We start from the raw sequence: 15,886 nt of genomic DNA, 5'->3' as shown, positions 1-15,886 counted from the left end.
CCCCAACAAACACACAACAAAAAAAGCACCACACACCACAAACCACTATATTTTTACAGTCATTTTAACAATTTTAATAAACCTTTTGAACAGAAAACTGAAAGTGGCGCAGGTCAAAAGATCAGAATGCCAGTAATGCAATCAAGTTGCTTTAACACAACTTAATGAGAAAAGATGAATTTCATCAACTAAGAATGAACTCCAGCTTAACAAGTGTTACAGTTGTAGCTTAAAAAGATTAAGAACTCATTTTGCTTATTAAAAAAAAGAGAAAAAATTTACTTGCATTAAATCCCCCAGCTTTGTTTAGTTAGCATTAGATAATGTAATTTTATTTTAAAATTTTGTCAGAGATCAAACTTATATTACACAAAAGCATTAGTAGCTTAGAGAAGTCATTCTACATCAATTAAAGCATTTCTAAAATGTCAAGACTTTGGTAGTTCTAAAGCATGAGAATGTTCAAGAACACTGGGAAAGCAATACATGAAAATCCTTCAGCCTTAGAAAGCACAGTATCTAGCTACCAAGACAACTTTTGAAAAAGCTAAAGAGGTACTAAAAATGCCCCAGAAAACTATTTTATAGTGAAATGCTCATTATGCTAAGGCAAAGCAATTCTAAGAATGAAGAAAGATACTAACTTGTGACTTTTAACTCTATCAGCATTAATCCTGCAGTTCTTTGGGCAGTCAAGAATCAAGAGCATGACCAGATTCTTCAAATAACACAAGGAGAAAAATGTAATGAGCAGAGTTAACGACACTGTTGCATCCCTGCTGAAAACCACCCACATTCCATGACAGTGGAAGTGTTTAGAATTTCTCCTACATGACAACGGCAAAACAAAATTGCAGTTAATTTACCCAGGTACACACAAAGCCTTCCTAGTTTGTTCTGAATCAGGTCATAGTAGGTAATAACAATTAAGAAGTGCTACTGTCTCAGCTCTTGATGTTATATGAAATAAGCCAGTACCACATGTATACCAAAATCACTTTCTATTATGCCTTCAGCAAGTAACATCACTGCATTGAACAACTAGTGTCTGATGATCAACTAGGGAGCTATCCCAAATTAATAATATCCGTTACCTTTTTTGGGGGGAGGAGCAGAAACAAGTGGTTGTTTTAGCTTCTGGTTCTGGAAGTAAATGACTGACAGAGATCCTCTGGTCCTTTTGCTAAAGACTTCAACATAGTCAACCAAAAGAACTGAAGCCTCAATCAACTCTCTTAAAATATGGTCATTAGAACATGGGTTGAAGGGAAGACAAAGATCTCAGCTAGATTAAGAAACATCAATGTTTACTGGTAAAACAAGGTTCTGTGTCAGAGCAGACTTAAAAGCCAGAAAGAACCCGTCCTTTTCTGGAACACTTTTCACATTTAAGCCTGTACCTTGGTCACCTGCAGAAGAGTTACTGCAAGTGTCTCAGTTTGTGGAAAGACTGTCCTTCCACCAGAGAAAGTTTGCCTCAACACTAAGCAACTCTCATGGTGTCAAAGAACAGAGCTGCTGTCACAAGGGCTCCAAGAGAAAAAAAACTACAAGTAACAAATTCATTGCTGAAAGTATGCGAAAGTGAATAGCTGTCTGCTCTGTCAGGTCACCTTGTTTCCTCAAGTGGAAGTTTTTCTGTACATCCACATAAATCTTCAGGATCCTAACACTGGCTTGCTTTGCTCTTGGATGTGAGATCAAGCCATTAAATTTTTTCCTAAAAAGATGACAGGAAACTGCACCAAGAAGACCATATATCAACCTGAATAACAGATTTCAGCCACGAACCCAAAAGGCTTCTTGTCATGAAGCCAGATACATTAAAAACAGAGGTATTTCCATGAACAGTACAGACAAAAGCATCTTTGTATCACGTCCAAATTCAAAAGGCACTGAGCTGATAAACATTCCAAGATGAACAGAAACTGGTTTGAAGTATTTAATTTTAAAACTCACTATAGAAAACAAAGAACCAAGACAAAGCCTGCAGAAAAAAATATCTTGAGGAACAGACCTGACTGAAGTAATTGCTGCGTTGAGTGAAGAGGTCAGCTGCAGGCAGACAATACATAGTATTTGACAGCTGTCAGTCATCATTTATGAACACACCGATTTTGTATTCCATTCTTTCTTGGCTGAAAAACTTGGGTGTCAAAGCAGGGCATCAAATCACTCAGATCAATAGGAATACTAGCCCTGTTCTGTCTGCTTAAAGATGCAACAACAAGAAGGGGGGGGGGGAGGGAATCACTAATAACATGAGTGTATTGAAAGAGGACACCAAAAAACCATCACTTGAGCCACTAAAAAAATAACGTGTAACTAAAAATCATAAAACAGAGTCTCCTGAGTGAAGATTTTCAGGTCTGTGTCACACACTATTTGAATAGTAGTTTCTTGCTTGTGCTGTTACCTTTTCTAAAACAAACAAACGTGGCATGGCAGAGACAGACACAAGGATAACACCCAAAAGGCAACAGAAAGGTTGCTAGACTATTGCTAGCTTAAAACATTGCAGTAATATATTCTGCACTAACTATCCTGAAAGTTACCATTAAGACATTCTGTATAAGGAACCAAACGTGATTACACAAAAGTATTCAACAATCTTTCATTCTATGCTTTACTAGATTTTTTTTTTTAAATTTAAGTTTTATAACCCCAACATAAACAAGAAATCTAGGAACAACACTACTATGTCAAAGTTCTAAAGGTAAGCGTATAATATCAACTATAATTAAACCTGGAATCATCAGTCCAAACCAACGGAGTTGTTCAAACTGTTGTTTATGCGGCCATTAAACTTACATTTACCAATTAAGTAAATATTAAAATATGTTTAACCATTAAAATATGTTCACCAATTTAAAAAGTTGCGTTGCAATGTCTAGCACTATGAGAAGATGTCTGTAATATCCCAGTCCTGGAGTCTCAGTATTCCTAGGCTTTCAGTGCTGCTCTGAGCTCTTGCACCAGCTCCACTAACCCTGCCTCAATCTATGGAGCAATAAACAAGACAGTAATGTTTGGAGTTTTATTCTAAAATGCTGAAAGCCTCAGCATGTGGGCATAGATAGCATTATCTAATCCAACAGTCACTCCTTACTAGAATACATCTCACATGTTGGCTCTCCTCCTCCCACCACTGAGTCACTGCAACAAATAGAGCAGCTGGCTGCAAACAGGCTACACAACGCGTAACTGAGCTAGAGGCGCCAGCACCAGATGCAGGGTGACCTCAGCTCCATGTGAAGCATGTTGCCATCCTCAGAAGAGCAGCTACGTTGTAATTGCAAGGAACTGCATGCACTCTGTGGACATCAATTTAACTAGATACAGTCAACCTACTTTATCACTGTTAAAAGCATTTATAGAAAAAAATAAAAAGTCCTTTAACATGTTGATTATTTTGAACTTAGCTGCTAGTTTGAGGTTTAATAGCTTAACCTTCTGATCGTCTTCTGCACAAGTTCAGAAAAGGAAAAGGTGTGTCTGCTACGGCCCTTCAAATTTGCAGGAACTTATCTGAATAATAAAAACTGAATATCGATATTAAACTTGCTCTTCCATCTTTAATATCAAATATTTATTCATGATTCCAAAATTCAGCATTTACCACAGAGCTCACTCTACTATTTGGTCACATAAACCTACTGAAAATGTATCTCAAAGCCTACACATTAATGCTTATGTATCATGGAATTAACACACACCACACCCCAAATTTTGTAATTCATTTACAAAGAGAAAATATAGTCTAAACCACGTCAATACAGATTGCAAATTTCCATCAAACACTGGCGGCCTCCACTGAGACCGAGAATCTTCATGAATAAAAAGTACACTTGATGCACCAACAACATAACCTCAGCAGAACTGATCAATATTTAAGCTCTTTGCATCTTCCTAAGCTCTCTCAGTTGCATGAACTTCACTTTGCACATCTAAACTGAACTTTTGCTATATGCTCTCACTACAACTCTTACCAAGTTAGCTTTATTTTTTTTCCAAGTACTAGGCAGTCTGGACAGCTTCTACCTAAGCATGCTGCACATGGTTTCAGAGAAACCCAGACAAGAGCTGGTCAACTTGATAAAATGGGCAAGAAACAGACACTTAGAAGATCTGCAAAGTTTGACTGTTTAAAGGCAAGAGGTTTTGAAGTGAGTTTTCGTATATGCTCTGGAACTGACAATTACTTCCAGTTTCAACAGTGGTGGACCTCTGGTTCTTTAAACAGTAGTGAAAGGTGAGACTGTTTCAAATTACGTCTTTTTAAAAAACTTGTATCAAAGAACACATTACACCTAATTTAATGCAAAATTATAGAGGCATTTAATTAACTACATGTACCACGATTTTGAAACACTAAGCAAATCTAGAGATCATCATAGTTATTTCCAATGTTTAGGCAGCTTTCTCCTGATTGATCACCATTGCATGTAACGCTTTCACTGCCAATTTGATTTTCCCTGTACGCTAGTATTAAGACATCCTAAACACTAGTATTTGGTCTACAGGTTGGTGGTTTTTCCCCCTAAAAATGTCTAAAAACAGGATGCCTGCTATGTATTATTTCTCATTCCATTTTGATCATCAAAATCTGCAACATCATCCAGCTCCTCCTTCATACTCATGTATCTCAACTCGCAGCAGCAGCAAGGACTTGCTTTGTTCAGCAAAACACCAAATAAAATTTGATTGTTCCCAGTCCCATTGATCCAGGAGGAACTGCCTGTTCTTATGCTCCTCACACTTCCACAGCAATCCTCCTCTCTTCCACCTCAACTAGGAAATCCCCTCTTAGTACCTGCCAAATGCTTTACTAAAGCCCAGGAACACCGCATGAATAGCCTTTCTGCTTTTGCAAAAGAAAACACTATCTGGGTACAGTTTACTGTGCTATGTTTTATCTGGTTAATTATTTTTTTCTTCAAAAGTAGTTCTAAAGCTTTTCACATTACCAAAGTCAAACTAACAGGCTTTCATTTCCTTGATCAAAAGGGATTTAAGGTCTAACAACAAGCTTTTATGTTATAAGCTCAAACCGCATTTTAGTTGGAAATAAGAAAATAAGAGAAAGAACTAGGTTTTATCAGTCAAGCAAAAACTTGTAACCAGCCACCACGATGAAGACGTGAGGCCTAAAGGTTATTAGATACAGAAATTCTAATAGACAAGGGGATCTATTAATGCTCTTTGATCAAACCTCATCAGGCCTAGTTTTCCTCACCTTGATCTTTTCAATATATTATGTAAATTAACAGAACACTTGAACTTTTCTGGCAGAAGCCAGATGGCAGGAAGTCATCTGTACACATAAAATTTTAGAAAAAAAATAAGAATCTCAGTAGTAGAAAGATCTACTTTCATTGGCAACTCTGTCTCAGTGGTATAATTCTAGTGAGTACAGTCAGGACAGAACTGATTTCATAAAAGGGAATCACAGTAACAAAAAAATCTGGAAAAACTGTAGAATTTCTAATCCCAATTTCATGTGTAGTCAAGACTGCTTAATGGAAGAGTGCTCTTCTCAGTCTGCTAAACATGTCAGTGTTATCCAACATCTATAGCTTTACAGTACTGTAACCAGACAGCACCCATTACCTCTCCATAAAGCCAGTTATTAAGTTTCTGAAAGCTAGACTTGACAGAACTAAGGAAAACTTTACTGTGGATGGGAAGAAACTGTGAATGGAAAGAAAATGAGAGGTACTAAAAAAAAGTTACTATTTTACCAGAACTCTGTTTTCCAGAAACTTTGAGGGCAAGAGCGGAAAAAAAGGTAACAAACAAACAAAACAAAACAAAAAAAAGACAAGACAACACTGACTGATGGGTCTTTTTGCTTCTGTCTCCTTTTGTCTCCTGTCCTACTATGCAAGGCAGAGGCTGGAAAGATCCAAATAGCTGCAGGCTGTCCAATGAAACTACCTCAGCAACCTGAACTTTCCAAGTTTACACTGATTTAACTTTTATCTGCTGGAAACCCTTAGCTTAGGCATTAAAAAATCCCTTTGATTCCACCTAAACCATGCCTGTAGGATGCAAACTTCATGCAGGTTTTGTAACATGCGTAGTACACAATACAATCATATGACAGTATTCTACTGACCACTCTTATACCCTAAACCAAAAAGCCAACTACTGTATCATATTCATATGCATATCTCTGATTAGAACTGTTTGCTCAGTTATAATCTAATCAATCCATACGCCTTCAAAGAAATCCTACTTCCTCAAAATAATCTGTTGGATAAATGGCACAGTTTCAAAAGCAAAGGAAAACTGGGAACAGTACGTCTGGCCACTAACTAGGGAAAGGTCATCTGCTGCGGGAAATCAGTAGAAACCATGCTACCAGGGACAGGAAAGTGATGAGCAAACTTTCCCTCCTTTAAATTATTATAGCTACATTGCTACTCAATTGTGGGATGCAGGATTTTTTCTTTCAGTATTTCCACACGTTTTCAAAACAGCTCAGGAATTATATATGTAATAATTACTAATTTACAGGGAAAAATACAAATTCTTTTACTGTAGTTAAAAATTAAGATTAGGAAAATCTCAGAAAAAAATACTTTTAATCTGTAAAATACAAAGCATTCCTTTAAGTCTATCAGTAAATAAGAAACTGCTACCCTTGTCTGCCTCTGAACTTACACTAAAACTAAGAAGCCTTCCAAAAGATGTTATGAAAACCACACCATATCAATACTACTTTCTAGCACAGTCACACACCAAGTTTTAACAGTATCATCCCAATCTATGATATAAACTAAAACTGTAAGCAAACTTGAAGTATTCAACAATAACAAAAGCCCCTAATACTCTGCTGTTGCTTTGGTGAACTTCTAACATTTTTGAGTACTTACGACAGAAGTCGGTCAAGTTTTGGTCCATTACGTCCCTGAAGGATAACAGGTGGCTTGTATACCTTCATTATTCCTTACAATCTATACACTTTCTCTGTTTCTGGTGTTCTTGGTCTCTTTATTTATGAAGCAGTGATGATTTTGAAGTTATTTTTAAACATTAACTCATTAAATTCCCAAGTGTCATATTAGATACCAACTCAGTGACTCATATTTCTGACAACATAGTTATCATGACTGAAAGAGAAGGTAAATTTACATGCACTAGTAGCACACACAGGCATGCTATGAACTAATCTTATATTTTAAATGGTATTTGACATTAAGTAACTCTGAAGTTATTAACGAATACGTATGCCAACTGAAGTTGGCTCATTATCAAACAACCAGTGGAATTTATAAACACTGCCTGACTACCACTCTGACAAAATGAAAAATAACTCATATAACAAAAAATCCCTTCATTTTTGAGGACTGAAAATAGAAGCTGGGGCATTTTAAAGCTTGTTATTACTGTACTTAAATGAGTGCAAGTTAAGGAAAATTACAGTTATCTTCAAGTACTCCCTGACAGGGAAAGCATACACCATGCGTTAACGTTTCTTAAAAGACAGTAACGAAGTTATCAATTCACCAGACAAAACTATTCCATTGACTACCTCATGTATAATCTTGGCCTCAAAAACCTCGGTGTTTTAGATCGCACATCTGGTCCTAGCAGCTTTACAGATCGTCATCACTGCACAGAAAACAATGCAAATATTCTAGTAACAAGCTCTGCAGCAAAATAAGCAAGGTAGTATTACTACTTTAACACTTTTACTCAAAATGTAAGGCATCTAAAATAGACAAAAATCTTTGAACCAAAATAATACATTTTTGTTGGCAATGATCTAACTTAATTCTTCAGTTCTCAATTTCCCCAAGATTCTTGAACACCGGTTATAAAAGTAAAGGAAAACATCAGATCAGTTGAAGAGCTCTCTTTAATACACTGTTCTTCACCAGTCACTCCTTTGGCAAAACATTTCTGAGGAAATGTTTCTATTTATGCCTAGGAAAACCCTGAAGCTCCAAGCCACATAAATTTAACTTTGAAATTAGTCCTGCTTTGAGCAGAAGGTTGGACTAGATGACCTTCACAGGGTCCCTTTTTCAACTTTAATTTTTATGTAAGCAGATTTTTTTCCTCAGGCTTAGAATAATTTTGATAAATATTTTCCTGAACTTAACATGGGAGTCCATCAAACACTACTGAATCCCAGTACACTTAAGGGTAGGGATATGAGACCAGCACTTGAAGACAACTATTACCAAGCCACATCTTCAGCAAAACCCCCACCCCACAGACACACATTTCACGAGCAATAGACTTAGCAAAGCCTGCCTTTCTACTGATCCATCACAAACCCCGTGTTCCTTCCTACGCAGTAACATTTATTCCCTTCTCTTGCATTCCCTGTAGTCTTCCTGCTCCCCACAGAATTCAATTCTGCCCACACTGCCTTTACCCTTTACTAAGACTAGAAATGTCACTTGTAGATATGTTAAAAGTAATATATATCTAAACCTTTTCTTCCCGACTATTTACTACTCTCTACATCATGGTAGTAAGACTATTGTTATTACAGTCTGAAAGCTGAAAGACAGTTACAACAGAAGTTCTAGCTTAGAGTTAGTTTAACTGTATTATAACCATATAGTTACAGCAGTGAAAACACTGAAGAAGCATTTGTGAAATGTTTTAACAAAATTACGTGCTCTTCTCAGGCTTAATAACACAGCGGCAATAGTCTTTCCACAGACAATCTGGCTAGCAATGCGAGTAAACACTCATTCCAGTTCTTCATCCTTTTTTAGGGGAAAAACAAATCAAAACCAGGACCAGACTTCAAAGAGGGCATTATATTAGATGAAAACAAGTAGACCACACTGATCAAATGAGAAAGTGAAGCTATAAGAATGCCACCTGATAATATGTCCTTTACATAGAAAAAAACTTCAAGAGACTTGCAGAGCTCTTAATATGGGGCAGCACTTTTTTCTGAAGAGATGTCTATCTACAATGCTTCTTTGAAAAGTATTTCAGCTTTTATAAAGCTCAATTAATACAGCCTTCTAAAGGAACAGATGGGAAATAAAAATATTAAAAGCCACTACTGTAGAACAGAAAAAAAAAGCTTTTTAAAAGTCTGTCAAAAGAAGTGACATAAAAGACATTTATCACGACAGCAGACTTGCACGTAAACACAGACAGATTTGTAATGGGCTTCTTGCTATTTGTTTTTAAACAAGGAAACTTTCAGATAAAGGATCCCTGCTCAGATTTAAGAGCATACTGCAGAGAAGAGATGGACAAGTATGACTAATTTTGATGTCAAAACTTTGTTCACCACATACAGCTAGTTTATCAAATCTATAATATGAATTACTCCCAAATTAGCAATCTGGTTCTGCTCACCTTTGCAAACTAAATGCAAAATATCAAAATAGGAAAAAAGTCAGTGCGAATTAGACCCAACATGTTAAAATATCTTTCCAGTTACCACTGAAAGCTATTAAGTACATTTACACCATGAATCTGGACCACTTCCTATTTATTCATGGATCCTGTTCCCTGCATCTGTACTGCATGTGACCTAAACTGCTCCCAGCATCCCTTCTGGAAGGGAACAGCTAATCTCCTCGGAGTATTTTGATCGTAAAATTATCCAGCATTGCACCACAGGCAATATGGTGCAATGCTTGAGACAGCCCAAGGTCTTTTTGTTTTCACTTAACCCAGTCTGATAGCACTATCCTAGAAGACTTTGCCATTTCACTTACCCATATCCCAGACACTCAACCTACAGCCCTAACCCACATTGCCACACAACAAAAGTGGGAATATCACAACTAGAAAGTTTGTTCCCAGAACCTGGGCACTTGATCAATACATAGTGATTATTAAAAGGAACTGCAAAACCCCCGTATGTTAAAAATGCTATAGGTCTAAAGAATATCCTACAGGGCATGGTGACAGGGTGCAGTGGCTTCACACTGAAGGGAACAGCGTAGCTTGGAGGGAATGCCAACTGGTCAGGGAAACATGGACTACTCCCTGAGAGCAGCACAGATATAACCAGTATTGCTACAGCTGAAAGCTAGAACTACTAATGGTTCCATAAATTTATACACCAAAAGCAGGAAATGAAAGTTTCTTTACTAAAGAACTAATACAGTATAAAGGCGAACAACATTTCCAATATTTCGATCTAGTGCATCCACATTCAGGAAGAAAAATTATCATTCTCCATGATGATTTTATTCTCTACTTCTGAAAGTTAAAACTTCCTTCCTTGCTTGCCGCTTTCTTCTTCATAAGCGTGTGTCAAAAACTGAAGACAACAATCACTGGAAAATTAATTAGTCTGGTTGGAAATGACAGCAGTGAAATCTTCCCATTTGATCTTCAACTCTTTCATGACAGGCCAATAGCAATTGCATTGTTTGAATGGGTGGAGATCATGAACAAGGGATCTAGCTATGATCAAAGTTTTTACACAGGAAAGCTGCGCTGCTGAAAACTGCATGCATACAAATGCTGTCCTAATGCAAGAGAGTAATTGTAAGTCCTTGACATTTAATTTCTCATCATTAGTGAGGAGTTACTATGTTCTTTAACTGAACAGCTGATCACTTTTAATACTGTACCTTCTCTGGATTTCCAATTCTTCTTGCGATGGACCATTTTGTACTTGAGAGGGAAGCTGTGAATTCTGTCGAGGCAATGTAGGACCTAAAAGTGAAGACAGACCATAAATTAATGATTTGAACTTTTAATATGAAAAAAAGCACAAAATCAAGGAAAAAGGCCAGCCATCACATGACATTAGAAGAACTGTTTACTTCTGCTTTTTAAGCCAAACAAGCCCAACAACATAATACAGCAAATAAAAACTGCAACAAATGTTACCTTACATATTTACAGAATGGATTTATTTCACATGGATGAATAGGTTTCACAGAAATGCAAAATAAATTTTACATATGATGGAACTTGATAAAAGCTTTGAAAAGCACTCCAAGTCTGAGATTTTCTTAAAAAAATGAACAAGTACTGTTAGAGGAACAGAAAAGGCTCAAAAAATTAAAACACTCACCTAAATAGAACACTGGAAATGGGGGGGGAAGAACAGGAGAAAAAACATCAGAAGCTTATCACCATATCGAGAGAAGGAAGATAAAGTATGTCTCTACAGTTCACACCAAAATTTACTCAGATTTTAGCTCACCAATTTGGATCAAAGACCTTCCTTTTTGGATAGGTAAGTATTGTGTCCAAAGGAACAAAGGCATACAACAAATATACAAACTGTGCATTCTGCTAAGCACAAGAAACGTGAAAGAGAAGGACATGCAAACTCATCTTCGACTTTTACTGATGGGCAATTCTGAATCATACATCTTTCAAACAATTGTATATGCCAGATCTTTCTTCTAAAAACAAAAAGGCTTTTCAGTTTTCCTCACAAATGTACTTACAGCACAAAATTATTTAAAAAGAATTACCAGAAGCGAACGATGAAGAAGTGTGGAATGGAATACAGTAGATCATGAATGCATTGTTTCTGTAAAAATGGGCAGTAAACCAGGAAATTGAATTATTTAGACTATAGCTACACTTAAGATCATGGAATTTATAAGCAAGCAGGATTAAAAACAATAGAAATGTATGAAGTACTGAAAAGGTCCCAAAGCAAAACAGTCATTTCTTGCTGAGATTCCACCAAACTAGTTAGAGTAATGGAGTTGCAATGAGAACTCCCCCATCTCAAGTATCAAAATGTAAAATCTGTTTGCCATCTGAACTTGTGAAAATCATCCAAAAAACATGAAGAGACTATATGTGATATACTGAGACATCAAGGACAGGCAATCTGCCTCAGACTCAGCAAACAAGTGCCCTCTTTAAAGGTTACACAAAAAGGTTCATTTAGTCAAAACAGCATAGTATTGTTTCCACCGTGGTCATAAAGACAATGAATCCTGAAAATTATAAGAGTGTATACTGTCTACTGTAACCTACAGATGAAAAGTAATCTAAGAACTTACTTCTAGAAGATAAAAGCAGAAAGTGTGCTACAGAGGTTGTGTCTTCCTTGTTTATTCTTTTCAGCAAGCATTAGGTCCTCATACCTAAGTACATGATGTTGCCCTGAACGTACTACTTTTGCTTGGAGTATCTCCAAGAGATACCCACAGATATAAATCTGTATTATTTTTAATTCAAAAGATTTAACTGCAATGATAATTAAGTTATCAGTAAGTAGAAACATCTGTCATATTGCTCATCTGGAAAACGTTTCTGCTTCAAAACTTCTGAAGTCACACATCCTCCTCTGTCATCTCCCCTGTATGACAGGTTAGAAAGCCTTTATGCCCATTAAGCCATGAATGCAGCTCCCAAGCAGCTGGACTATTTGCTGTCTGCACCATGCTGCAGCCTTTCATGGACTTTTAGAAGCAGATGCAACCCGGCAGCAGCTGTGTTGCTGCTTGAAAGTGCTATATACCACTACCGCTTGCCACGTCTAATATACTCCCTTCCCTCAGATCTGCCATTTCTCAGTATAAAACACATTGATCTAAAAATTAATTACAAAGAACAAAAATAAAAAGAAATGGTCATACTATGGCCTTTTACCAACTGGAACTATTTTGTACTGAAAATACAGTAGAAATGAAAACTTCAAACTTCCATCCATTTAATCTTTGAGAGTATTTAACAGGGTTTTTTGAACAAGATATTATCATGCTGCAGTAGCTGAGTGTGGACCGCCACTCTACAACCTTTCTACCAGTGTCCCCCAACTCTTTCTTTTGGTAGCATCACTGGACACCAACCATCTAGCATCACTTACACTGGCTATTCCAACCAGCCTAGCTATCAAAAAAAACCTGTTCTCATAGCCTCAAACTTCATTTTAGAGCAATGTCTGTCAGAAAATCACCTTCTCTGTCAATTCTGCAGAATGCAACCATCAGCAAGCCAAGCTAGCACAACCTGGTCAACCCGCTCCGGTAAGTTATGTGCTTCTTTCATAGCCATGCATGCAAGACAGCTGAACACAATGACCTGCTAACAACTAACATAGTTATTCTAGTATTTCTCATACATTTTTGCCATAAGGAAATGTAATCTGAGTATATCAAAGGCTTTCAAGAAAGAAAAGTTCAACTACCAAGTTGTTTGGCCTGTTGTCTGACAAATTCCTCTCTGCATGCACAGATTCTTAACCACCACCATGCTAATGGACATCAGCAAGTTAAAGTTACATACCAGGTAGAAAAGTATGTTTTATCCTGTCAGATTTATTACAGCAAGCCAAGACCACCACTTCATTGCTAAAATACAATTGTCTGGATAGTGGGACAGATGGTATAATAAATAAATAAGCAGGAGCTAGCTAATGAAAAGCTCTCTCAGAGGCTTTTGAACACTTCAAGATACTTCAGAAACATCAACCCCGAGGAGAAATATTCACAGATACTGCCTGGAAAAAAGTCTGATCCTTCTACAGGATCACTTTAACTTCAGAACTGGTACAAGCCAAGTAAGAGATGAGGCTGAATGGTCTATTCATTCTGAGTTTTAAGGAAAACCTAACATCTTTCTTTTTCTAAAGAAAGCACAGATGGTGCGCTCTGCAGCACACTCTGACAGACAGAAGATATAATTTCATACTAATTTGTTCAGCAGCCGTTCCAGTTTCAGTGCTTTCTGTTTTTCAGCTTATTCTCACCTTTGCATCACCCTTCCTCTATGACAGGTCAGGCAACTGTGCAGTGAGAGACGGACTGGAAATCCAATGCATTAAAAATCCCAGGGGAAAAAAAGCAAGAAGTGTTTTCACCAGCTAGATCAGGACCAGTTCCAGTTCTTCATGCAGTCACACAGACAACTATGCTGGAATAGCTCAGAGAACAACATCATACTGCTGGGGGCTGCTTCAACCAAATTAAGCACCCCCAATATCACCTTTTTAAACCACAACCAGAGTTGTAGTTTATCAAACTCCTTAACTTCATTTTCACCACCAATTGACTTCTTTTCTCCGGATCTCTGTTCAAGACCTGAATTAATTCCAGTTGCACAACCCTATGGATGTATAATTAGCAAGCTGGAGATGGAAACACATGGTTTCTCCTCCCTCGATGCCTTTCAGTTCATCAGTTCCTTCACTCTTTCAATGACATTGTCTGCTTTGGAGTTTCACACCAAACTCTCCACCCCACTTCTTTAATGTCACCTGGCTTATGCTAGCAGTGTTGACATAGCACCTGGCTGACACTGAAGATATCACATTCCCATGAGGTAATAGCCCTAAAAAAACCCCAAGTATCTACTGTTCAAGATTGGTTATAGAATGAGCTACAGTGTGCATGTTAATTTGGCTGGACAGGCTTGCTTAGGAGCTGGTAACGTAAGGATAGGTGAAGTGTTTTTTTGGGGACCGCTGGCAGTCAGATCATGTGAAATCTTCCTCAGAATCCCATAGGCCCTATTGTCCAAGAAAGCCAAAACACATACAAAAAAACCCCACTCCTGCAATTACCGTACTGTTCAGAGTATAGCATTAAAAGACTAAATCAAATTTTTTCAAAACCTAGTACCCTTCAAAAAAGTTGGTCAACTATCATACATGAGAATTTTAGTTTGAGGTGAAGATCTCAATTTTTCCCCCAGAGAAACAGTTTATATAAACAACTCAGTAATTAACAATTCCCACTCTTTCATGTCTCAGTATGTTAGTGCCCAAAATAAGCAACATTCTAATTATACAGTCATACTTTGATTTGAATATCAGACTGACTTTTCAAAGGAAAAATGGACTGAAAGCAGACAGCAAGTTAATTTATATAGGCATATGCTATAAAGATAAGTGTACTGACTAATTATAATCTTTAGAAAATATTTTCATTAAGGACAGTTTGAGTACACCTACTAAGCAAAGAACACACCTGAGGCAAGAGTTCAAAGCCGCAGCAAAAACATGCATTTCTGTTACAGAATATAAGAACTTAAAAAAAAAAAGCATGTTTTAGTAAATGTTTAAAGGTTTGCTGAATGAATGGAAAGTGGGTTTTTTCAGAGATCTGTGTTAGGAAGCAATAAGAAGAAAAGTTATTATGGTTACGTAAATGCTTTCACTTGCCTCTTGCTCCTTCCCCTCCTATTCAGAGCCTGTCCTGCTCTAGGACATTACAGAGCAAAGTCTGGGGAGACCTGCTTATTAGCCTTCAGCGGAAGCAAAATGACACCACTCCTCAAGACCTGGACTTGTATTATGGCTTTATATGCAAGACTATGATGGGCATATAAAACTAGGGCATTAACAAGTGATAAAACTATTCTCTAGCACTTCTATTCAGGTGAATCATCTTCCAGCTAAGAGTTCTCTTTCCTTCAAATATCTACTTCCTCATACATGGCTACCATTTTGTAAGTACTTTGGACTGAGTTAATTTACTCATTGCTTTGATTTATTTTAGCAGAGTGGTAACTATGTTGCATTTTCTATACTGAAAGTAAATGCTTCCCATTTCACTTCACAAGCACTTTCACCTGATCAAGGTAATAAAAGGGGACAAGAACAACAAAAATATTAAAATACATTTGAATTTAAGTAGAGAGAAGTCTCCTATCAATGTCAGCAGAGCCTCCTATCACTGCCAGCAGAGCCTTGGAAACAGAGTGCTGATAACCTGGGTGCCAGGCTTGGCTCAGCACTAGCTTGACCTCAAGCAGACTTGCAGTTTCCCTCTGCCGTCCTTTTATGCAGGAGGAGACAAGGGACAAAGCTTCAGCACTAGAGTACTACAGTTGCTTAATGAAACTACAGTATCACAATCCTAAAAAAGCAAGTACTGAAAAGCAAATATATCAATGCCATCTACTGTAGGGTATTTATTACTTTTTTTCCCCAGTTCTGTCAAAATATGGTTAAATAGCAGTGTTATAGATG

General features: G+C 37.2%; 1 protein-coding gene across 7 annotated transcripts in view; it reads right to left on the bottom strand.

The window, feature by feature from the left end:
* Positions 1–15,886, bottom strand: part of ENAH (ENAH actin regulator) — a 99,939-nt gene that overhangs the window by 27,882 nt on the left and 56,171 nt on the right. For 6 of the 7 annotated variants that reach the window (XM_075042547.1, XM_075042546.1, XM_075042551.1 and 3 more), the window contains exon 4: positions 10,572–10,656. In XM_075042547.1, coding sequence (XP_074898648.1) covers positions 10,572–10,656 — 85 coding nt within the window. Of the gene's footprint in view, positions 1–6,878; positions 7,004–10,571; positions 10,657–15,886 lie in introns of those variants that run through there. The other variant, XM_075042549.1, reaches the window with a different exon arrangement.

The sequence above is a fragment of the Buteo buteo genome, chromosome 12 (genome assembly GCF_964188355.1).
Source record: "Buteo buteo chromosome 12, bButBut1.hap1.1, whole genome shotgun sequence".
NCBI classification, from domain to species: domain Eukaryota; kingdom Metazoa; phylum Chordata; class Aves; order Accipitriformes; family Accipitridae; genus Buteo; species Buteo buteo.
This window is presented reverse-complemented; position numbering and strand designations above follow the sequence as displayed.